The sequence below is a fragment of the Haemaphysalis longicornis genome, unplaced genomic scaffold, assembly GCF_048455015.1.
Source record: "Haemaphysalis longicornis isolate Haplotype H1 unplaced genomic scaffold, Haemaphysalis longicornis Haplotype H1 scaffold_7, whole genome shotgun sequence".
Taxonomy (NCBI): domain Eukaryota; kingdom Metazoa; phylum Arthropoda; class Arachnida; order Ixodida; family Ixodidae; genus Haemaphysalis; species Haemaphysalis longicornis.
Genome location: NW_027526422.1, coordinates 128,890,539 through 128,916,621, shown reverse-complemented (window position 1 = coordinate 128,916,621; position 26,083 = coordinate 128,890,539). Strand labels below are relative to the sequence as shown.

At 45.1% G+C, this 26,083-nt stretch overlaps 1 protein-coding gene across 1 annotated transcript; it reads left to right on the top strand.

Annotated features, from left to right (window-relative positions):
* Positions 1-1,239: 1,239 nt before the first annotated feature.
* Positions 1,240-21,013, top strand: LOC144146968 (uncharacterized). Its single transcript, XM_077678958.1, has 5 exons — positions 1,240-1,371; positions 8,949-9,082; positions 9,892-9,959; positions 15,707-15,790; positions 19,688-21,013. The coding sequence occupies exons 1-5, from the start codon at positions 1,267-1,269 to the stop codon at positions 19,807-19,809; spliced, it is 513 nt and encodes a 170-aa protein (XP_077535084.1). The 5' UTR covers positions 1,240-1,266; the 3' UTR covers positions 19,810-21,013.
* The last annotated feature ends 5,070 nt before the right edge of the window (positions 21,014-26,083 follow it).

Here is a 26,083-nt window from a genome sequence, read left to right as displayed (position 1 = left end):
GCCCCATTCACACAAAACAAGCTGAAGGTCAAACGTCGCAAGCATCTACACACATATAAAGCTTTGGCCTATACCAGGCAAAAAGTGTCTAAAGAGTCGCTCTAATCTCTTTGGGGGAACGTCGAACTTTCATTAAAGTTCTTCTCTTAAACAGTAACTTTGTTATGTGTTTCACGCGTGAACACGTTGCAATTTGTTCCCCTTTGTAAGGTCTGAGTCAGCCTCATCGGTCTCTCTACCGGACCGTTATTAAATTAAAACACGGCTGGCATACTGCGGTGCTTCCAGGCAAAGGACATGTGTTGGTTAGCTTATTAGAGCAACGAGAGCGGGTAGGGTGGCTGTATATTTAAGAAGTGGCTAATGCTTGCTACGGTACCATCGCAAGTTCTTCCAGAATAATAATTCCCCATGTTTTTGGTGAGCACGAAGAAACATTCTTCCAAAAAATATAAAGCGGTAAACTTAACGCCGCAATTTATTGCGCAGTTGTTGGTTCCGGGAAATGTTGACAGTTATGGTAGAGAATGTGGGTGCGTACTGTTTTATACAAGATGACACAAAAACCAAATTTACAGAAAGGGAAGCCGGTACACTGCTTCGTGAAACTGGAAACAAGCCTGGTTAAGCAAAAGTCAAAAACAGCACCATTTAAACAAGTCTGTTATTCCCTACAAATGCAATTTATAGTGTTTTTATTGCTGTTTTTGAATGCTTATGTCATCAGTAGTGGACGTTTCCTTAGTATTCCTTCCTTTTTTTACGTTTCTCAAGCGCGCATTAGTCGCAAGCGTTCTAATTTTATGAACGCTATAAAAATGGCCATATTATGTTGCCACGCTGCCTTAAAAGCACCTAATAAAATTATGAAAAAAGCGTGAGATCAAAATTATACAGAAAACGCACAATCTTTTTCAAAAAAGCTGCCCGTGCATACAATGAATCCTCGTGGCTCAAAACCAAGTACGGGTACCGAAGGGCTCATATCTCTCAAAAACAAGGCTACACCACATGGGTTTCGTATGCACGCGATTGAAAACATACAGAAAGGAGCCTTGAGCTCGCCAGTTTTGGGGGTGAGAGTGCAGTCTATTTTAGGGTTTTCTGTCAAAAACGGCATCCTGCCTGCATTTAACCGCGATCCTGATTGGGCAGATGTACGAAGTGCGTGATGCACCAAGGAAATATAAGCTACTGCTCAAGCCAGTGGGCATATATTGGAGCCTTTAGTTGCTGCTGAGCTGAGCACCAAGCATCACAAACAAAATGGTTTTACTTTTCTCGCCGTACCTGCTTTGCATGCTCATGCCAATGGCTGCAAATGCCGAGGAATGCAGCCGCAGTAATAGTCAACCATGCAACGCCTCGGCGGTGAGAATTTTGAAAAAATTTGTCGGTATAGAATAGTTGGTTATTAATTCAGGATTTTGATTTGAAGGCAACCGCAGAACATAAAACACTAAGGGGAACAGGAGCTTCTTGGTATTGCATATCATTTTTCTGAAGTTGCGCTTGGTGCCTAAACATAAACCCTGTTGTGATAATTTCTGTTGATTGGTTCTCAGAGCATATTTTAGAAAAAGCGGGGAGAGCATAAATAACCATCAATAAAAAACCTCGGAAAAACAACCATAATGTAAGTTCCAAGCATTCCGACCTGTTCTTAAAACTTCCTGAAACGTTCAACGATGTATTTCACATTTTGCCTTGATAAACCGTTTCTTGTTGAGTTCTTGGTGAACAGCAGCCGGAGCTCAATCAAAAAAATGTTTTGTGCAGGCTTAGCATTCCTGTCACTTTATCCTTTAAAAAAATTAAGCGTCACACTTGGCCTAGGCACTGACAAGCACTGAAGGGCCGGGAACTTAGTGAAAAGTTCCCTCTAGCGATTCGCGTTTGCAAAACATTTGTTTACGCTTCTGGCTTTATAAGCATTAGAATAGTTGAGAACAAATCATGAAAACACTGTGGAGAAGAGAAGCCTGACTTGTAGTTTATTTTACAAGTACGCCCTGGAGCGCCTGCAAAAAAACATAAAATGGTCCGTGGTTTTGGGCGCGCCTTAAAGGGAAGCTGAAGCGCTTTCCAAAAAATTTGAGTTAGATTAACAGTTATATAGTTTCTTGCGCGCTGATTCCGAATATCACATTGAAATTTATCGTACATGAGTCCAAGTGGCATTTATCTTGCAAAAAGCGTGGCCCCGCGCGCTTTTGGTCTTTTGACGCCCCTGATTGGTTGCGCCCGTCATGACGTCAAAGGAGGACACCCTTCGGCCGCGCGGGTTTTCGGAAGCATTGCGAACGATCGCACGGTTGCCTTCGCGGCAATTTAGCTTGCAGTTTAATTTTCGCACATGACTGGAAGTTTGTTTTATAATTTCCCCTGCTGTTGGTTCAATTATCTTGGAGCTTAAATTTGCTTTACACGACAGAGAACCCCAAAGCAGTGACTGTGACGTCGACTAGTGGGTTCCATCAAAATATTTTTGAATTAGGCAACCAGCATAGGGGGATTTTATACCTTATGTTAATATTAGGTACTGCCTTAACTGTTTCTTATTATACACAAAACCATTTATGCCGAAGATTAATGGGCGTTTTATAAACAATCTACCAGCGAAAAGCACGTACGTGCACTGCGCGAAAAAATAGCGTTCATGCGCTGTAAACGTATATGCGAGACACATCTTGCCGGTACACGCATAAACCAACAAGCAGACTCTGCTTCTGCGTTTCCTTTGTTCGTTGTCGCCCACCCCAGCCCCGTTACTCATCCCCGTACACAGACCCACACGCGCGAGCCATTTCGGCAGCGGCGCTACGGCGCCTCGGGATTGCTAGCTGCACTTCGATGAGTGGCGTCTCACTGTTTCACATGCATTTATTCTGAAAACACTGCAGCATACTAGTGCCTGCTCAGCATTATTGGCTGTAGTAGGGCTTGATTTTCGCTTGTGCGTTCCGCATTCTGCTACAATATTACGGCTACCTCGTTACAATTAACAGACCAGTCGGACAAGGCAGTTACGTTGTATTTACGTTACTTTAGGTAATCACCAAACGTTTGTGATAATGAATCGTTGGCCTGTTTCAGCATTTCTAGATTTAAGCATTTACCGCGCTAGTCGGACAGAGGCCGTATATTTACTCTTCGCTCCTAATTTTTTTAGTATCATCATTATATATATCACCGACTATCACTGGAGCACACTTGAGGTTCAGTGACAACAAGTGCTTGCCAGGTTATAATATGCAGCCACACGGAATCTTGGGCAAAAAATTAGGCCCCCGCAGTCGACACAAATTATGGCACGGTGGTGGTTCGGAGTGGTGTTTTTTTTTTTAATTCCAGACAAACATCACCTCATCGTGACATGTATACTTGCAAAATAAGTAATCTGGTTGTCTTGGTTCTTTTACTTCGTAGGAATACTGTTTACCTCTTAGCCAGGAGAGAACGTCTATAAGGATTGCCCCCTGTTTTAGTTTCGCCAAAAAATTGTTTTTTTGAACACTGTCCTGAGCCCATAGGGAAAGAAAACCGACGCGTTTAACGAAACAAGTATTTCCTGAACAAATGTGACTTGGTTTCTGGAATGGAACGAAACAACCCCGGCCAAAGTACAGCAGTATTCCCCATCCTTCCTAAATCTAGGATCTAATGTGAACATTCACGTCCGTCGCATCAAAAAAAAAACCGCATTGGAGCGGTTTACAAAGTATTTAACGTAGTGTAGTATATTCTCTGTCATCAAGCACAGCCACCTCGGCTGTCACTTCCGTATGTTACCAAGCATCCCGGCGTGGCATTATTCTGCTTAGGAATACGGCATGATAACGTATGCCTCGTTTGGCGTTCGTGCTTACTTTTTGAACACGAAAATTGTACAAATGAGTGCTATCAACCACAACAACAACTATCATTCACAAGGAAACACGGCGAAAAGAGCATGGCCGAGGCGGCCGATCCGGCCGGAAGTCCAGGTATGACGTTTTTCAGCCGGTTTTCGCCCGCGCTCTTCGGTCTTCCGGCATCGCGCGGCGAGATGGGGGCGGGGCATCGGGCCAATTTTGTTTGCGCATTGCGCCGCTTCTATTGCATGTATTGCGAACATATTTCGTACACATGAACTATTCAATGTGTACTTGCTGCTAGTCAACTTTTCTTTTAATTCTTAAACCGCTTCACCTTCCCTTTAAGGTGCCCGAACAGGCCTAGTTCCTTATTCAGCCGTTCTGCCGACATGCCATATACCTCAGGCGCAGTTTCCCCGCATATAGCTCACATTTTCTATCTTGAAGTGTGTTACGGGTTCAGAGTAATTTGTAACAACTAAACTTGCACGCGCAACTTCGCGGCCCTCCCCGCTACATCGTCGCAATCCCTGTTCAAGCGCACACGCAATAAATTACAGCAGTAGAAAACCGACAGCAATATACCTTAACTACGTGTGGGTTGGGGCTAGTTGGTAAGCTATTATAAGTTTTTCAAACGCAAATATTCAGGCAGAGGACAAACGGGACAGGAACAAGCGCTAACAAACGCTTGTCTCTGTCCCGTTCGTTCTCTGTCTAAATATTCGCGCTTGAAAATGTTATAACCGACAGGAGTCAGCCAGAACAGATTTCTGAAAGAACAATGGATAACCGGCTGAACCCCAGGGAGAAACTACAAATTCAAGCTCAAAATGAGCGTTTCTAAAAACATTGCCGTTGAATATTCGTGCTGTTTTGTGGTCTCAAAGGCATGGTTACGTATTTCTGTGGCTGTTACCCTAGGAACTGAAACAAGTATGGTACTCGCGAGGATCACTTATTATAAGACTCCAAGTCAGGCATGGATGATGCTGAAGTGTCAGAGGGCCACAAGGGCAAGTTAGTGTGCGGAAAAAAAAGGTTTTTTTTTTTGGTGCAAAGAAAGCAGCCACACGTTTAGAAAGAAACTACGCATGGCTCTCTCAAAATGTTTCGAAGTTTAACAGACATTTGTGCTGCGCTAAGGTGATCCTTGCTGAACCCGTATGATTTCGTTGCTTGACAGACATACCGTTGTTGCACATCTAAGGGTAAACCCCTGTTTCACGGACACTAGAAAACACACAGTGCTTACAGAATCACAACTTCGACACGAATTTCCACACAGCCCGTGTAGGAATTTTGCCCGGCAAGATGTTACCGTTAGAAAGTAAAAACCAAGACCATCCTAGACCAAGACCAAGTCAAATACCATGATGCAAATAGATTTGGCTGCATAAGAACGACTACCAGATGGCATTCATATTTTTCTAAGTCGCTGATCACCAGAGCTGTGAGGTGATTTATTCCAAACGACTCCCGGCAGGTGTATATTGCTGAACTCTCTTGAACCACACTAGGCGCACTGCATGGTTTTCTTTTATTCAAATACCGCCCTAAGTATGGATCAAAGATTCAAAGATTCAAACATTTTATTTCCTTAGAAGTACAAGCAGGCCGCCTGGTTCTAAAGGCTACAAAGCCTGTCAGAGGCCCCAGCCCCCTTTGGTACAGTACAATGATGAGGCAAACTCAAACAAGCTAGAAATGCTAATGTGAGTTACAAAAACACAAGCAACATGCAGAGCACAAGACATTACAAAACAATATGGGAAAGGTACAGTAACGTACATTAGAGTACAAAGGATTAACTTAAAACAAAATACAAGCGGACAATCAGACTACAACTATGATTGGGTTTTAAAGATATACACGATTACAAAACCTGCGCATTTAACACGTCTAGACGACGTCCACAGTTCCAGCCATTGAAGCAGATATTCTGTTTTAAGAGGCCGGGACTCCTTTGAAACCAGTTTGTACGCCCAGCTTACAGATGAAGCAACTGCCGGCGTCATTTGCTGTTCTTCTCACAGCTGCGTAGAGGGTACCTGTCTCACTATCATAGAGCGGATGTGTCTCACTTCCGCCTGGCGCTACGTGCCACTTCCGGTTGCTAACACTATGCGTGCTGGAAGATGCATCCGATGCAGGGTTTGAGCAATATTGATATATAAAAAATGGATACAAAAAAGGTGAAAAAAGGCATCGGGATCCGAATCCGAGAGATAATTCAGATTCATAAAAAAAGGTGCATCACAAAAAAACCCTACAGTTGTCTCCCATTATTAGGAAGTTCAAGATCTCGAAACGCTATGAAATAATAGAACTTCCAATTAAACAAAAACCATAAGAATATCAGTGGCAATATCACTATCAATAATCGCAACAAATCTCCCGCGTTGATTTCGTACGGAACCTCGAATATCATACGCAAATCGAACGTACGACACGGTTGTCTCGACGGGTGACACTTATCGCTGACATCGATACCCGATGGGTCCACCACAAAAACTGCTCACACAGCGCTCTCCTCAACTAAACTAAACATTTAAACTAAGCAGAGAGAAGCAGAGGAACTAACTAGGCAGACGAACTGACTAAGCAGACGAAATTAACCGAGAGAAATGTGCACGCTTGCGAGAGTCTCAACTGGCATCCCGCTTTATAAACGCTGCGCTGCCTCATTTGGACAGTGCATACATCAATTACAACACTACACTTTTTGTTCTTAATTATTTTAAAATATATAAAGAAATTACTGCCAGTTCGATGCTTTTTTATTCGGAATTACTTCCAACAAGCGATATAATGGGCTTCAGCTTCGCTATACGCAGCAGTTTCTTCTTTTGTACTGCATGTGGAAATGCCGGAATAAGAAAATTACCTCAATTGCCCGAAAATTACAATTAGGCGACTGAATAATGAAGGCCCGTCTTCATGTCCCACTATACTGACGGAGAAAGCCAATACGTCAACTTCTAAAATCCAAGTCAATGAGCATTACAAACTATTTGAGATTGCGTAACCCTTCTTGGGCAAATTTTTATTCAACATGTGAAAAAAATTGACTGGCAGCAATATGTGCGCCGTGTTTATATTAGACCGAAGGGTTTTATATTTCATTCTACTGCCCTTCGAAGTATAATAATGAATAAAGTGTGAGTGTTCTGACATTTTTACCATGAGATATGATTTTTATCAGGAATAAGCATAAATATTTGTACTGATATAATTCTGACTGGTCTATACTGCAAAAAGTTGTATTGTGTCAAAGTAAGTTAGACAGGCGCGCTTCCAAAGTTTCATGTAGTGGGATATAAAGATAATACACGTAAAGAAATGAATAAATGCTACACGTGCGCATCAAATAATTCATGTCATTTCCATTGCATGAAAGATTAGAACTCCCTTTCTTCCTAGGAGATTCAAGTCTGCTGTTTCGGTTAAAATATTAATCTGGAATAGCACCGAAGTGGGCGATATGGGAACCCCACTCAGTATTGTTGCAAATTATATAAAGAAAACAACCAGCTTCGTATGAAGTTAAAGGGACACTGAAGCGATTTGTAAATATTGCGGGATTTACTGGCGCAAATTGTAGACCGGAGTCTCTGGGCGATGTTTTAATCACTCTCGCTGCGTTTACGCGAAATTATTCAGTACAAAAATGGATGCGAATATGCTGCCCTCTTTTCGGCATCCTCCTTGCCGATTTCCTATGACGTTCCGTATGACGTCAAACCAAGGTGGCTTTGCCTGACTACGCTAGTGTAGAGCTGGCCGACCATTCGACAGAATCAGTCTGCCCAACGTTTATTCGGCCAGCGTCCGGGGGGTCATCTAAATTCGTTCGCACAGTTCAAACTAAGCCACGGCTATTTTGCAAGTGGCCAGTTTGACTCCTTGTTAGTACATGTTGTTTCTTAATCTCATTTTTTGGGCAATTTTTTTTGTACTGGATTCACCATTTTTGCACCGTGACGTTCATTGCTCGACGAGCGAGTTCACAGAACCCGCAGACAGACACTAACGCGCTAGCGAGTTATCGTTGGCGTGGTTTTGCCAAAATCACCGACAGCTTGCTGCCCAGTCCCGAATCAGCAGACCTTTGGCGTGGTGCGAGCAAGCCTCTTTAGATACAAGCACGAGCCAGGCAAGCTACAAAGATGGGGAAAACGCGCATCACATTTGAGCGTCTGCGGTGACGCGGAGGGCGTTCATCCACTGCGTACGCCTCGGCTAGTTATTGTTACGATTCCAAGCCGTGCTGGTAGGCTTATATGACGCGTTTTACAGCCCACAACATCGCAGAAGCGCGGTAAGTCGATTACTGAGGCATGGATGGCAAGCATGTAGCTTCACAGAACCGAAAGCGAAACTAGTTTGAATTCTAAACTTGGACATAGTCCCATCACGTAGAACTTCGTACTGACGTCAGTGCTGTTAGTTGGTGCAGCCACAGCAATTCGCGCATGGTAGTTTTTATTCTTTCAGACTTCATAAAATAAATAGCTCCTATCGTTCAAATTAACGATGAAAAGTGTGTTTATATGAGCCAGTATACCCAGTGCAGCCAAAAACAGGAGTTGACAACTTCACGTGCGTGTCCCTTCAGTGTGACGCACCAAACGTTGTCACTTTTTGGCCTGCTTTGTTGTATTTGCATTACTTTTAGGCGGACTTAAAAATTTTCATATTGTGACAATAATCGCATGCCCCCATTGCCTTATTTTATTTTGATAGATCGCTCTTTTACAAGTGTTGCTGATTGGATGCGGGGACATTGGCCTTTTTTTTCTCCTTTTGCCATCAAAGCTACCACAAACGCACCTTTTAGGGCACCATTTGTGCAACACCTGTTGTACTATGGTTAGCTCAAAATGACCGAAGCATACTTAAACCAATTTTTTTGCTTCTTATTTATGACACTAATCAAAGTCATCATGAAAATCCCTGTTCATTTTTGAAGCCATTTTCAGAAACAGCGCTTTAATTGTGGCTGGTCGTGATTAAGCCGGCGTTTGTAAATAGTGTGCTGAACCCATACCAAGAATTATAAAAACGATTTTATGCTCTGCTTGCCTTCAGCTGAACGCGGCCTCCCAAAGCACTTACCTTGCAGCTTCGACGTCAAATTTGACCCTGGGACTGTGCATTCATTCGGTACGCAACGGAAATGGAATGACCACCATCACTTACAAGTTTGAGAACGGGACACAAGCGTAAGAATTTCGATGCATTGTGTTGTTTTAACGTCGCGCACTAGGTTACAATAAATAGTTAGACAGCGTCTTATATTAAGCCCCAATTGGTCAAATGCAGGTGACAAAGTAGAATACTCCACATTTCATTAATAATACTTAGTTTTAGGGACGGTCCTACAAAAGAAGGAAATAAAAACCGTTCCGACCTCGTCAAAATAAAAATACTCACTCTGTTTTACCGTATTTATTTCTTTGTATTTTCCCTGACTTAAAAATGTAAGAAACTGCGAGAACTTTAAAAACCTATACGTTACCTCAAGAAATAAACAAAATTTTGGCCGAGAATAGGTACTAGCTTACTAGAGAAGTACAAAAAGAAACCATAGTACATGAAAATGGGGTCCAATAGGTAACGAACCACGTCCGCTTGCCTGACAGTTTTTTTATTTTATTTTATTTTAGATTCCCTTTACTGCGTTGTTAAGGGCACCGGAAAAGAGCGACTCACGTTCCCGTGCTCGCTGTGAAACTGGAAAAAGGAAAAAAAAAACCTTGTAGCACCGAAGTGCTTCGATGGCAAAAGTCTGCCAATACGTATTAACAACCTCTTTGCGACTACATCGTACTGGCACCTCTTTTCTGGATTTCGTTTCTCTGCCTTTTGTCATGAATTACGTTTAATAGGTTTTTAAGCTCCAAAACAACCATAAAAATGCGACATATGTGAGCAAATAAATATTGTCCACTGACACACCTACACAAACGATTGCAACGGGCTGGTTGTGTAGACGTGCTCGTGACCACGAACCTTCTGTTGCTCCTTTCAGATACGAAGACACGCAGAAAATTGTGTTTACAGATGTCCCCGATGTGGTGAATATCACTTTCGGCAGTGGTAAGTGAAGCTGCATATCAACGAACTTGTACAATGCTATGAGACATCCACGCAGATTATAATTCCTAATCTTTTCCTGCTGCGCAATGTCCACAAGAACTTATAGCAGAGCTGCGTATGGCGAGATACACACCAAGGCTGGTCAGATAGGTTTGCGCATAATATCTTAATACCTGACAGGAAAACCACCAAACGTATGTTATCCACGCCGGGAAAAAGGGGGTCACTGCAGCAGTACTGAACAGTACTGAACAGTACTGCAGCAGATGGAGGAAGAGTGGCCGCCATGCTTCGAACGTTTATTAGATACAATTTTCGCGTCCACTGCAGGAAATATTTGTTTGTTTGTTTTTTATAGCGGACCATCGCTTTTAGACATTCAATTTATACTTCGTGCTTTATCAGTGCTACTCAGATCCAGATCTCCACTATAGTTCATGTACTTTCATGGTTTTATCAAAAATACAGCACGCACACCGGCCATTGTGGGTTAGGCTGAACAGTAGCCGCAGGCATGGCCTCAGTTCCTGACGCAAAATTGTAACATCGTTATTGTAAATTTGTAATAATATTGCATTATGCACACTTGCAACATTGCAGAATTGTCATTCCTGTAACATTTTCGGTAGTCTGTGCCACCTGTGTCAAAAAGAGGCTGAGCTGGTGTTGGCTGGCAGTTACCGACGCACGACGGGGTCACCGCCGTGTTCGGAAGGTTTCTGAAGTGTTCAATGATGCGGCGCCTGTTTCGGCAATAATATCGCCCACTTGGGCACAGTTCCGGAACATCACGAGCTTGAACGCTTCGTAAGCTATATCCTACAAAACGTGTCTTAGTTGGTTTCCCTGAGACATCTGTCAGCCAACTTTATGATAAAGGCAAAGTAGGTCCTCAATATACGCGACGCAGGTCTCAGTGGGGTTTTGCATGCGGAAAGCGAGGTCGTCATTTGCAGCTAGCTGCCTACTCAGGGACGTCGCGAACAAACCTTCCGGCCCCTTCTTGAAAACTTCTCAACTCTCGAGGCGATCGTCGTGCGTCTGTTCCAAAATTTGGCAGTACCTTTAAAGTAGAAAAACAGATTTTTAAACATGAGTGCTGGTTTCCTCGGTTGGGATAGAATGACGGATTGTTATGGCGGCCGTAGCCGCTGGGTCCTCGCTGCGAATCGAGAGAAATTATGCGGTCGCTGCGAAGCTCCGTCTTTGTGAAAGGTTCAGCACCTCAGCACGAGATGTTAAAAGGTGAGGATGCCGTATAAAAAGGTATTTGCCGTATTTACAAGAGAAGTGGCTCGGCGCCGCTAGCACACACACAGGAATGCGCAACAATAACACCTCGTCTTCCTCTAACAAAACTGGTAGCAAAATTTATATCTTGTGTAAACAATGGCACGTCCCCCCATAACCACATTGTTCCTGAGTCTACCTTGTCTTGCCTCGTGGGAACATGAACTTATGAAAGCAAACAAACGAATGGTTGACATAAAATGGTTTCGCTCTAACAATCCAGATTGGGAAACCTTGACAGCCAGAGCTTGGTTATCTGGCAGAAAAAACAGACATTTCTTAACACCATCTTCGCAGCGCTTTTCGCAATGCTGAGCAGTGCAAGTGATGAGCACTTCAGATGAACACAAGAAGCATGGTACTATTGTCTAAATATATCTGCAAGGTAAAGCATCACGTGCATATCTTGCTTGGATAAAGGAAGCACTCCTTTAAACTACTGCAACTAGGCTTTTCAACTACTGCAACTGTTTGGCGGCAAGCCTACATACTTGAAATATCTTTGTGCTGGGCCAAAGCTTTTCCGATGTTCTCGGGGTTTAAAATTTTGCTTGTATCACAGAAAAACGAACAAATATTTTTTGGAGGCAGCTCCTATTGCGAGGAGGCATTATTAAGAGAGTTAAAATTTCTTTGCACTCGCAATAAAGGAACTCATTTTTGAAGCTCCATGTTGCAAGTGTCTCTTGCACAAGGAAATGCTCTAATAAAAATAACGAAATCTTGAAACAACTAGGTTCGTAGGCAAGAAATATTCGTGGTATTAGGGTCCAACGCGTGTCATTTTGGTTTGAAAACCCGCATCTTACCCATTGGACTACAGGCTTATTCGGGTAAGGCGCGCGAAAGAGGTGGGTGTCTACCGCATTTAACGATCGCGGCAACGCGGTGACGCACGTGGACAAGTGAGAGGAAGGATCCGGCACGCACTGAGCGACGGTATGGCTATTGCCGTGCCTCAGTTTCAGATTGGTGCACGTCTCACATACTGTGCTATATAGGGAATCTAAAAAACCTCCCTTGCGATAGGATTCGCGACCTATAGCTGAGAATTTTCAGGAATCCTGCGGTAATGCCAAGCAGGCCATGGCCATCGTTTTCAAGCTAGAGAAGAATCACGGTAAGGTAGTGCATGCCTATGCCCCAAAGTTTAATTACGAGAATGAAGCCGTTGATAGTCCCTATAAGATGGGTGAATGCAACGCTGGGCACACTCTAATTCTAGAAGCATTTGTGGCGAAATAGCCAGGCGACCGCCAGCAGGTGATTCCGCAACGTGAAACTGAAAATGGTAGTCGGAATCGCCGAGGTGATCCGCTTGCTGCATTCCCGAAGAGAAATGCCATCAGGGCGTTGAATGCAGTTATCTGCAAACGAAGGAATATAACAAGCCCATAAAAGCCCCAAGGGGCGACAAATTCAGGGCTTTTTCACTATGAAGGATGATCACCGAAGATGGATGCAGTCTAAGGCGTGCCCTACACCTAACACATTTGTTTGTAACTTGCGATTGAGCATGCTTTCTAAACATACAGATCAACTAAACTTGAAAGAAGTAGATTTTAATTCTAGCAAGGGAATATGAGGCCGTTCATTTCTCTCCGCGTCATAAGCATCCTACTATCTGTGTAACACACAAGTTCAAACCGCTCCACCACGGCCTGTCCTGCGCTTGTATGTAAGGTTTGTGGGTATTTTCCAAAAAGTTTTATGTAAACAACTCGAGTTGCTGGGTGCGCTTTGCGCCTATGTATCCATACTCCCTTTATTCAAAAATCGAGCACGTACAGTTTCGTTGTGAAAATCAAAGCGAGTTCATTCCAACTCCTATTAGAGTTTTTGTGTGGGATGGTAATGTGCTACGCCTTGTGAAAAGCAGTCATCCCAGGATGACGATGACCATAGCAAACTCAGATCTCGAAGGGATAAATACACTAGTAAAATCGTCTCACATTTCGAGCTAGTACATTATACAGGGAACGAATATCGAATAATGATCCGGAACAAATTCGCGGTAGCAACTGAAACAGGAGAGGGCAGGAATGGCATCGACCTACATAATGCCCGTAAGGAAACGGACATCGGAAAACTCCTAACGATCAATGTAACGAATGATGTAAACAGAAAACACTGCGGAAAATGGAATGAAAAAAGACGGAGAAGCAAATCGACTTTACGGAGTTGCACACATATTCTTACGAGAAGAAATCCAGAATACTAACATTGAATTTTACAGCGTCAGTAGTAGTCAACAAACATTAAGAAAAAGCTTGACGGTAAACATAAAGAAGGGAGCCGTTCACAAACTTACCAGCCCAGCCTTAAAAAGCGAAACGGGTGAAATAACGAATATCGTTGAGGAGATTTGGAAAATAGCAAAAGGGTTTCATTTAGATTTGTACACTCAGTAAGCAATAGTGAAGGACCCAACTTGCTGCCTAATGTTCCACTACTAACTAGGGAAGACGTTACAAAGGCAGTCGAGGATATGAAAAGAAGGACTGGTGCAGGAGACGGCCAATAGTCCGTGATACGTAAGTAGTAGAGATCTCGCTCTTTGAAAGCTTGCGAAATTTCCGGCAGGATTCAGCACTAAAATGAGCCCCAAGAATAGGATATTTCTTATCTAATTATATTTACAAGAACATTCATGTCCATCAAAAAGCTAAACATACCTTTCTGTTGCATAAAAGTTGTTTTTCAAACTGATTATAAACAGTAGAAACTGCCCCTCACATGAACAACTGAAAAAACCGGATATTTAGAAACATTTATTACCAAGAAGTCCCGCTGCTACTATCGACCAGGTAATTTTTACCTTGGTAGGGTAGAATAAACCCTTTTATATGTCATATACGTGGCACAAAAAGCGTTTGAGTCAGGAAATACTTAGACCGCAGTAAAAAAAGCATAGAGGCGTTGAAGTTGAGGCCTTCACAGGCCTCCTGTACGACATGCAATGGCTTGAAAGAAACACAACAGTTCTTCATAAAGAAAGTGAACTATTCCCTCTCTAGAAGGGCTCAAACAATAAACTACTATCACCCCGTAAATATTCAAAAATACTCTCGATTTAAGCGCACAAAACCAGTGATGCGAGTAAGTAGACGAGAGTAAGAACAAAATAATTTAGCCACTTAGACGACATTGCCTTGCTGAGTGCTCGGGATGGAGATCCGCCAAGAATCATTAAATCCAGCAATCGAAACGCTCTAATGGAGTTATGAAGTTATGCCACGAAGTAGTACAAAATGCCCCCCCGCCCTTCTTCAATGTAACTAAATAAATGCATGGAGAGATGGATTGCATGGAAGGTCAGTGAGCTTGAAAACCACGAAAATGTCAATCAGGCCTAAAACTAGTGTTTGCAGCAATGCACATTGGAGGCCCACACATTTAACTAGCAGTAGGCTATGTATGTTACCGTGAAGAATGCGATATGCTCGATCCGCAAATTCGGTTATTATTTACTGGGTTGACACTTTGGGACGTAGCGAGCACCTAAAAACCAAATAAAATATTATCTCAACACTACGAGTCACTAAAAGACTAATGAAGGAACTCCTTAGTTCCTAATGAAGGAAGAAAAGAAAGAAACACGTAGTAAATTACAGAGCAATTTTCTGCCACAGGGATGTTGTGTCTGCCCTCCATTCTTATGTTGTGGCGACAGGCAGGTTTTCCTGCTAGCCAGCTAAACATTCACACATACCTCATTTTTCTTCCTGAATCTACTTTCACATTATACATATTTAAAAAATTCTGTTGGGTATTTTCTTTTCTAAATTTTGGGATCTAAAATAATATAGGTCACATCCTCATTAGGCACAAAACTTCTTGGCCAATCCCCCGCGTGGGTATGTGCCATGGTGGGAGGCAACCAACCAACCAATTTCCAGTAGAAAACTTCTTAGCGGTACTGATGAGGAAGAACGCACGTTACGTGCGGCAGGGCATGCAGTGCGTGGCGCTGAATACCAGTAGGCCACAAGTGCAACAGAATTTCTGCCGATGTATGGCACTAGGCAATGGGAATATAGATGACTGAATGCTGGGATCAGAAAATATGGATCAGGGGCAAAGACAGAGAGAAAAATTAAGTGCCCAAAAGACGAAGTCCATGGAATCGTTTGGAAGAGGCCTCCGTCCTTCATTGTACGTTCCTTTTATGATGATTATGATGTTTTTTTTTTGCTTTTTTGTTGTGTACCGTACGTCTACAGCACATAATTGGTGCTGAAAACCACTTGCTGCTTCTCAAAAATTACGATACGTTTTGCTGGGTCACATTATAGAATACATCCGGCAACAACCCCGGGGGAATTTCTCAGCAGCAGCTGGCTATTGCGAAAACTATACGCATTTTACTGTTTCTGCTTTGTGCTCAACGCTGCTGCTCACAGCAACTAAGCCAACTGAGCCTACACTCATTTTCTACTCCACGTTCACTCTTTCAGACCCCAACACTACTTACCAAACCATGGTTCCGTATGCTGACTACGAAGCCTGCTTTGTTGGAAAGTTCGAAACTGAATTCTTAGGTAAGCAAAATTTATAGTTTAAAACAAGGGCTTTTGCACTTCCACAGTTGTCGGTACGGGTGTGATTTGTTGGCAGATTGTAGGTCTAATAGAAAATTCAGTATTGAAGCAAAACGCTCAGACATTTGCAGGTTGCGCTGGAGTGGCTTTGGACATAAACCTACTTCAGTACCTTAGCAATTTCGAAAGTCGGGTGTGCCAGTATTGATGCATTTTGGCAGCACAATAGGATACTGGACACAGAAAGAGGACAGCAAAACCGGTCGTTGGTATCCAAAACGTATATTCGAAAGAACGCACTTAAACTTGGTATGTTGTGAGTACGCTTATTTAACTCCCTTAGGGCTCAACGGAGCAAGCAATGGGAGGGGGAGGGTAGTTAAAGGCCAACTGCACTCAAATTTCATCTCTACAAAATTTAATTTAAACGTACTGAACCTACCACCTAACAAGCTAGGACATGGTTGGTGGCCCCGCTAAATGCGTAGTTAAATAGAACGTTTAAAATAGCTCCCTCGCAGGGGTCACTGCACCTGCCGCGAACACGCAAACAGCCATGCAAACCGCCATGACGGGGAAGTAACATTTTTTCTACGGCAGCCAGGAGTACCGGTCGAGCTCCACTGGGCGCTTCCCTTAGCGCTGCTTCTCCTATGCTGCGTTGAGGGAAGGTTTGCTCTGGCCGACCGGCCGCGTACGGCCGCTAGTTTGGCGGATGGAACGTCACTTCAGCCCGGCCGTAATGGCTACGGTCTTCTCTGTTCCTGTTTCAAGATCTGTGATTTTTGATGGTCCGTTGTGTCGCGGGTACGCGTATTCGGGCTGTCATATTTTGTATCTTGCAACATTTTAAGCAGACTGTGCAGAAATACTGTATAAACGAGGTAGAAATTTTGAGTGCAGGTGGCCTTTAAGGCGAGGAAGCCAGGTTAATGTGAGGTGGACAGGGCCACATAGCCATCTATGATAGTGCAGCGCCCGTGTTGCCGTAAATGCAGTTCTGTTACCATCACACATTCCCGTCACTGACGCTGTATTCTGTGGAATGCCCATACGAAGTCATCAAGGCCTTTCGAGGCCATGGCGTCAGCGCATGGAGGGATCTTACCATTTTCTGTTAGACTCCATTGGCAGGCGTAGAACGCCGCCCCTAACTGTACCTTCTGTAACACTGCAGCCATCTACACCATGTCGAGCCACCAGGACAAAGAGGGCCAAATACCGGTTTGTTGGGCTTGCGCTTGAGTGGCAGGTATTCCTTGTAAGCAGTTTGTAAGCAGTTGTAAGCAGTAAGGGATCCCCGGATCCCTTAGCAGAAAGGCAAGTGAGGACGGCGCCGAGCAATTATGCGCCAGGGTGTCAACGCGTTCACTCCCGTCAATGTTGCATGGTCAGGAACCCACGAGGAAACACGACTGATGATACTCGGTTATGAGGGTTGTGCATGATTTGGCCCACAGGTGCTATCTGGGCGCCGTGTTTGAGATAGTGTATCGCTCTCATAGAGTACATGTATGTAGCCAAGACATGAATGGGAAGCAAATTTATCGTGTAGGGTGTCGTTCATGCAATTCCAATAGTTTTGTGGTGCTTGTCGCAAAGGTGTAAGGCAGACTGTTTTCCTAGAATGGGTGGCTAGGATTGCTCCAAACTGTGACGCCATAGGTTTCTGTAAACACACCACTGGTGTATAAGACGTAGATACCGTCCAGAATGGAGTCACTTGGGCGGGCTGTGAGCTGACGACTCCCACCATCACCGTCAGGATATTGTGGTGGTGTCATTTCTTGTTGGAGGAAGTTTTCGTACACCTTCGCTCTGAAAGGGCATTTTCAGTGCCCTCGCAAGCCAAGTAGTCTGACTTGTATGCTCATACAGGAGGTGACCCCTTCACAGTCACGCCTCTCTGCTTTGTCTGAGAACCTCATCAGTTATGTGTGAAGTCCGCATTTAGATTTGAGCGTTGGTACTGACGTTGCAGGAGGGAGACGGCTGACAGCACCATGGCTTTAAATTCACAGCCTCCAGTTTTCCATGTCTCGCGACAGTGAGGTGTTTGAACTAGGATGTACAATGCCTAACGGCTTTGGAGCACCACCCATACAAAACATCCAGTGTCCTCCATGCTTGCACAACCAAGTTTTGTTGCACTGTGGCATATTACGCGGATCGTACTTATCATAGATTCCTTGACTGTTTTGAGAAATGCCTTAGCGGTACCCAAGGGATAAATATATAGATCAACGGCGTGCAGCTATGCTGTACCTACCAGAAGATGTGTGCCTCAGCCAGTAGGTGGCATTTACACACCGAGCTTCGTCCCGCCAGCTTAGCTAGTTTGACTGTTGTATTTTGTTTTGTCGGCGGAGGCAGTGGTACTGACCTCAAAAGAAAATCCTGAGAGCATTGTTGTGGCATCCTGTAGTGCCTTATAGTGCTTCAGAACGTTCTCATCACCCGAGCACCCCGTTACATCATTTCCTTATATGAGGACGCGAGTATGTTGCACTCTCTCAGGTTGCACAGCTAACTGCATAAATGCCTGCTGAGTATGCGACCAAAGCACAGCTGCCTGGGAAAGATTTAGGACATAATTTGAAAAAAGCCTACTGAATACCCCTCTGCTCCTACATCGAGTTTGCGGTCTGTTAAGGTGTGCGTACGGAATAATCCCAACCAACTGAAAGGGCTAATTTCAGCACAGCCGGAACGATACTGTCATGGGATGCATTATTATATGCCTCAGTAGTATCAGCTGCAAGACTGGTGCGATTGGTGAGATTCTGGGGGAAGGCTCGTATTTCCTAGGATAATAACGGTCTCGGGTGCGGGGGCCACGCAGAATTAAGACGAAAACACGTGAAAACGTGAAAACGCAACACACAGAGCCGCGTCCGTCAAAACACGTGATCAAAATGTCCCAGGACGTATAAACAGCAGATGACTTGGAAATGCGGAAGTTTCGTTGTATAGGGAATGTCCTTTCGGAAAAGCATTCGTCCTGCAATTGACACAACCACGCTGCTGCTGCGGCTGCTGCTGCTTATGATGATGATTGTGGTGGTAAAAGTGGTGGTGGTGATTATCATGATGTTTATTAGGGTTCGTAGTTTTTCTCTACGAGTAAGATTCTTCCGTTCGGCTGCGTTCTTCTGTTTGAGTAGTAGTGACTTATAACATCTTAGTGTTTATATGGTAAATCAGATAGAAAAATCGTACAGAAAATAAAAACAACACACTAAGACATAAGGCAAAGCAGGGCGACAAAAACTGGCATGCTATCTTACATTTAAATGCGGGCCCCATCAACGTGTTCTGAGTATAGAGAATATATATTTAACTGGTCCTCCCAGTTATTTCATTGAGGCTGGGTATGCGACTGCCTTGAATGTCCTTAAAACATGCTAATGAGAACTAACTTTCGATTCTCTGTTTGTGTTACTATACTCATAGAAAATTCCTGCAGCGGTTACAAATTTTACACAACTTCTGCTCTGCTTATGCTAACGGAGACCATACTTCGCATAGATTTGTTTCTCGCAAGGCTTGCAAGTGTATCGCTCCTTTGGTGTCTCGCAAAGAAGCGACCGAACTAAAAGATTTCCGCGCGGTGAAGCTCCTAATGTCCTCATGTTTTGAGGCGAAACCAATTTTATTTGCTGTACTATTCATACATCTTACACATCAGAAAACATCGAACATGTAGCTGCGCTGCGAACTGAATCGAGAACTAAGCATCGTGTGCGAGGTTTTGATCGTTCGAATACTCGCAAGCCTACACTTGTATGGCTTTTCCAGTAATGTAGTATATACTGCAGCAAAGTATCGCAAAGCACATTGGCTCTCGAGGGTAATGGGCTATAACAACTGTTGTTTAACGTATTCCTGTCCATGCAGGATGCCGCCTAACGATCTTCGATAACGCAACGAGCGACCAGATCACAGAATGCATGGAAGGTTTCAGTGAGGCCTGTCCAGGAACTGTCTACGACACCTGGAACGAAGACTTGTGCACCTAAGCACAAAGTCCCATCAAGGCTTGGAGCTGTCTATGCCGCCTTTGTGTCACGTAAAGAGCACTGCGTTATTAGGAGACCCCCTGCAAGTGTTCTTTATCCGCGCACACTTTTGAGCTCTGCCATCGCTGTTGCACATTTTCTTACACACGTTTTATTCTCCACTAGAAACATGTAAAGTTCTCAAACAAGCTCAGAAGCATGGAGGCCAGATATTGGTGTTTTATTGAGGCTGCCGCCTTAGCTAACAGCAGGCTTTACCAAAACTCGCGGCTTAGCAGTATTTACATCTCGGAGTATCTTCTTTTTTGCGCCATTCGGCTCCGAAAAGAGTATCTAGAGGATATCGTTTTACACAAATGTACACTTTAGAGCTATCTAGCCTCAGGCATGCACTTTTTCTGGCGTTCGGAGGACTGGAAGTGTTCTATACTTATTTTACTGAACTTTCGAACAACCTCAAAAAACATCTGTGGTTGCGATACCAATACCTTTGTGTTTAAAATAAGTTATTATTTTTACTTAATCAACTAGAAAGCACCATAACATCATTAGAAGTTGTTGTAGCCGTCACTTGAAAATTAACCTCTCTTCTTTTTGCTCCTGTCCAATGTTACTCTTTCTGCGGTCTTGCTTTCTACACTGAACGCCGACTTAAACCATGGCCGTGAAGCTTTAGTGACGGTACCTCTTTTTCCCGCCGTTCTTTTTGTTCGTACGAAACAGCATCATAACGCATACCTAAAGCAATCATATGACCCTTACCGAAACCGCCGGCCAGGCACACAACAAAACCTTAATAACGAAAATAGAGCGCCAGCCGCGGCATCCAAAAGCAATACTGTAGCACAGCACAAGTGGACATGAAACACTTCCAGTGTTTTCGTAACGCCACACAACACCAGCGCCACTCGTTGCTTTAGTAAATATAAGGAGAAGTCTGTTTGTGAATGAACTATAATTCTAGAAAGTGCGGGCTCTATTTCCATTGAGATCTATAGGCTTCCCTTTAAATATCTAGAGATCTAGACGGCCCGCTGCCAATACCGCTAACAAAAAATTAATATTTCGGGTTCTGTTGACATTTTATACTCATAAAACTGATTATTAATCTTTATTGCGTTTTCAAGAGTTGTTGCCACGTTTTATTTTGCTTTGCAAGCATTTTTACCCAAGTTCTCAACAATAAACTGCATATGCTATTCTTCTTGGGGCATGCATGTGTGTTTTTTCTAGTAGTACGTTGTTTCGGAATATCATTGTTGTATGCCTCACTGGGAGGCTCTTATCCTATAACCCCGAAGTAACTACAAATGATGCAAAACGCTTACGTACCAAGGAAAGACAGAAGGGAACCAAAACATACCAGATGTATATAGCAGAGAATACATGAATGTCAAAGTTAATTCATGATGGAATAATGGTTAATACTAGTGATTAGTACGATCGTGTTAAGGCAGGTGGGCGGAATAGCGGGAAGAGTTCATGGATGGGCACGGCAGGAAAAGGGGTCCCCGCATATTTCAATTTTAGAACATGGCATTTGCTACCTGCGAGAGAGAGAAGGAGGGAATCAACTTTTATTGAGCCCAATAAAGGTATTGGCTAGTGCACGGCGGCACCGCATGGGGTGGAACCCTCTTCTCGGGTCCCATATGCGTCTAGCAGCTGCTGGCCCCTGGCTGCCAGAGCGAGCTGGATCATCAGATCGGGGCTACGCAACAAGGTCTTCCATCGCTCATTGGGGTCGGGTGTGGGAATAGGGGTGGGGGCGGCCGCATCTCAAAAGATTCGCACTCGGCCAGGACGTGTGCCAGAGTGCCTTGTCTATCCTTGCAGAACGGGCAAGTATGCTCGTACCTGTCCGGCTTCATCTTGTTTAGTAGTGTGGTTTGTGCTAGCAACCCCGCTTGTATTCTTCGGATAACGGTCGGGTGTTTTAGGCTGAACCGCGGGTGAGTCCTGGGACGTTTGCACCTGTGCTGTCTGTACATTTCAGTTATTTCTCTGTAGCTCACGACGAGACGCAGCAGCGCCGGCTCGTCCTCAGCCTGGACGGACAACTCTCGGGCATGGTGGTCGGCGAGTTTGTTTCCTTCCACCTTCGAGTGAGCCGGCACCCACACAAGCTCTAAGGCTCGCCTCGGGGGCGTTCGCTCGGACAATGTCGCATGTGCCGCGGGGGACACCCTCCCTTTGCGGAAGCTGGCGTACGCCTTCTTAGAGTCCGTGACTATAGTGCCGGCCCTCGGATGTGTTAGCACGAAGTCCATGGCAACTTCCTCCGCTTCGACCGATTGGGTCCGGTGGACCGATGCCCAGGTCACCGTGGTGTCGATGGTGGTGACCACCGCCGTAGCCTTGGTTCCGTACTTGGGAAGCGCCGCGTCCGCGTAAAGGACGTCGGGGTCCTCTTCGAGCTGGCGGGCCAGCGCCCTGGCCCTTGCGGACCGCCTCCCTTCGTTTTGCCCGGGCTGCATGTTCCTTGGAAGGGGGTTTGTACTTACGACGTCCCTACACTCGGGAGATGACGTCTCGGTGGTATTCTTAATGAAGCAGTGTTTGATCGCGCAGCCCTCTAGCATATTGCGGGGAGTTTCGGTGCGCCCTATATTACACCTGAAAGCATAGACGAACCGCTCAATATGTGGTGAGCTGAGTTCCTCGGGTCACGAGTATGTGGAAGCCGCCAGCTATGCGTGAAGGGTGATGTCGGCGTCATGAATGCGCTTTAATTAAGTGCACAAACCTTGGTAAAGAAGCTAAAAGGCACCAACCAATTCATCATTCCTAGACACGTTTCGCCTCCCACAAGAAAGCCTTGTTCACAAAAACAAATCCCGGGCCATCTCAACTAACGTGAAACCTGGTGAGGGGCAAAGCATGCACTGTATAAGTGTTTTTGGTGCCTTGGCGTTTTTGCAAACGGAGATGAAACCGTTGTGGAGTACAGGTATAGAGCTTTTTTGTAAAGGTATCTTGTCTTTGAAGCACGAAGCTCCCTACCACAGGGTGTAAACGTGTGCTCCGGTGTTTTTTAGCACGTGTTACGAAGGGATCCAGCGCAAGGCGTAAACGAGTGTCCTGGTGTTTTTTAGTGAGCATTACGTTCTCAGGAGAGGCGTAAACGAGTTTATCTGTGTTTTAGTACCGCGTCGACATAAGACGAACGACAATTACGACAACAACGACGACAGGAGACGCCTACAACCCCAGCCCCTAAGGATCGCCGCCCCTAAACCATAGTGTTTTTTTTTTTGCTTTTTATGTGAACAGGGCTCCAATGTGGAGAATAAAATACCTCTTCTAGTTTTTTTTTTGCTCTATTTATGGGTTGGTGCCTTTTAACCCCTGCAATGTATCCTTCCGACCTGAAGTGTATTCGCCGCACACTCAACACTGAAGCTTGGTGAGTGCTGATGCTCAACAATATGAGCAGTTCAGTCGCAATATGGGACATTAGTCACCAGCCACAAGTATGGGACAGGCAGCCTGGGAATGCCGTAGAGTGGTTAGCCAGCCCAAACTTAGACGAGGCGAACGTCCGCTATGAGCACGTACATAGCAAGACACCAAGATTATAGCGAACTCGGGCAGTTGTACTTTAACCACAACCCCTTCTTGCCATTCCGTACACCACCCTCCTAGGGGGACCTGAATTTGCGGATAAGCCGTAAGCACATAGATGGCGGCTTTGCAGAGCGGAGATGCATTGGAGCCACAACGATGATCATGAATGGATGGCGTAGCGTAAGCTGTTAAATTTGGGAGGCGAGGTAGAGAGTTTGTCTCTTGTAACAGGAAAGCCCAAGCTCGCAGTTTGCCTAGGCGAAAACGTTCCCGAAGTTCACCAATCTTTGCTGCGAGTCCGAGAAAGTTTTATTGGGCTATAAATTGCGGCACAGACAGTTAAAAGAAACTTAACTTAGTTGGACTGATGAAACTCACACCACGTTCTGCAGCTGCTGTACTACAAACTGTAGAAGCTCATGGTGCGTGAAAGCAGAAGGGACAGGCTTTGGTGGGGTCATGCTCGATGATGCGAAACGGGGCTGACTCCCCCGGTCTTCTTTCGGTGGAGGCTGATGGTGCGGTCGATGAATTAAGCGGGCACGGCGCTGTGTGAGCTTAGTCACCTCAGTTTGCGGCAACGCCAACTGCTGGTCTATCTTGTGTAGCTCTTCCCTAACCGGAGACAATTGTACAGTTTGACTGTGCTGTTTCTTCCGGCAGCGGGAGACACGGGGCGCATCCCGGTTCGGAGGCTGGTGGTAATCCAAAGGCTCGGAGCGTCTTCCGCTACTACATCTTCGCTTTCTTGCACCCTACAGTCGAAACGTTTGGACAGAGGAAATCTTTGAGCTTAGACCGGAGGCGAAAAGCGCGTCGCTTAGCGCCAGTAGTTTTGTAATTGTTAGGACACTTTTTGTCCGTGATGTCGTGGTCATCCGTGCGACACAGCGCATCGAAACTTGACGTGCGGTGAGGCGGACGACTTGCTAGCCAGTGCCTCTGATGCCATGGGAGCCGGTGGTTCCGAGGCCGTTCTCACCGATGGCTCTGTGACAGGGAATAGGCACGACTTTACTATGTGTCCCTGACGATAGCATTGGTGACATTGTACCCCTCCTTCCTTGTAGGGAAGTGGGTGAAGAATGCACCCAGTGTAGAAATGACGATCCCGGGGGCCAAGAGCCCATTATCGGACAAAAATAGCTTGGTGTTTGGATTGCCGGATACCCGCCTGCAGGTCGTCTTCAGGGTTTTCTCCGGGGTGTACTCTTGGAACAACATAGCGCCGAATGTCAGTGCCTGACAGTAGGTACGCTTGTAAAGGTAGCGGTTCCTCAGCCGGCAGAAGAATATGATGTATTGCGCACAGCCGCTGGACAGCCTGAAGAGACGACACCCAGACCCAGCAACCGAGTTGCGTTGGTTCGGTTGTGGTAGGCTTAGCCGGCAAATCCGGATGTTCCAAGGCATCCGTCCAGTGTCTGCTTCATTGTCTTCGTCAGAAGAGAAGGGATGTTCAAGCGGTCTCGATGTTTGATCGCAACTTTATACATCGAGGGACTCTTCCGATTGGCTGTATATGGCCCTGGGAAGTGACGGCGGCTATACTTGATGAAGTAACTGTCCGTGGTGTATTCCCTTCATCGGTCCGTACAGGGGTGTGTTTGTGACAGATGTACACAACCATTTGGCCACATGCGAGAGTGAAACCTCGGTCGCAAGTTGGGATGCACCTTTGCCAGACGGCCGCTTCGATAAAGTAGAGAGGTCAAGCGGGGGTAGCGGGAACGGTAGAGTTGCCTTCATTGGCAGCGGGTCGTCCAGTTCCGGGCCTGTAGCGACGTCAGAAGCATCGTGCGTCGCCCCAGGTTGAGGGAATTGCGGTGCGCAGAGCATTTCCGACATGCGGGACATAGGTGAGCATCGAAGCACCCACCAGTGATTGAGAGACAAAGTGGTTAGGCCTAGCGGCTGGTGTTCTGGATCAGATGCAGAGGACAACCCCCAGGGTCATCCCTTTGCTTGCCATCGAACCTCGGAGGGACCAGAGATGTTCCAGCGTCGTTACAGATCCCGGAAGGTGAAAACCAGCGGAATAACACGAGTTCAGGCGAGAACGACGAGCAGAGGAGGAATACAAACGAACCGCTCTTTATTTTCTTTCTGCTTCAGGTCGTTTGAATTGAGGGAGGGGGCTAAATTATGGGTTATTCGGGTTTTTATTCATAAATAATTTTCCTTTTACAGCCTCTTTCCAGAAATAATTCAGTATTTTGGAGTGGACACCTATTTCAACAAGCTATTTAGGCCTGGCCAATCCCCCCTTGTGGGTACGTGCCAAACTCTTTGAGGACATCATCATCATCATCATATTCTTTAAGAAAAATGAAGGAAACTTACACTGACCGGTAAGACTCCAAGGTAGCAAAGCTGTGTGCAACCTTAATGACCATCACAACGGTTTAAGATTACGATTACAGCCGATTTTTTTGTTTTTAACTGCCGATAGGACCTTTACTCCATCATTGTCGCTGAGCACCTTTCATTTTTTTGTTGAAGTGATAATCATTGGACATCACCTAAAAGCGGCGTACGCTATGACATGTCTATCACCTTCCGAGAAGCGTTCCACGATTACGGCGAACACTGTAGCTTCGTTCGTCAATCTTGACCAATCTCCCTAAGTGGGCATCCTTCGTCTGACAAATATGCCCCAGGTTTGCTGGGCGATCGCCGCGAGCGCGCACACACGAGCGCTCGGCAT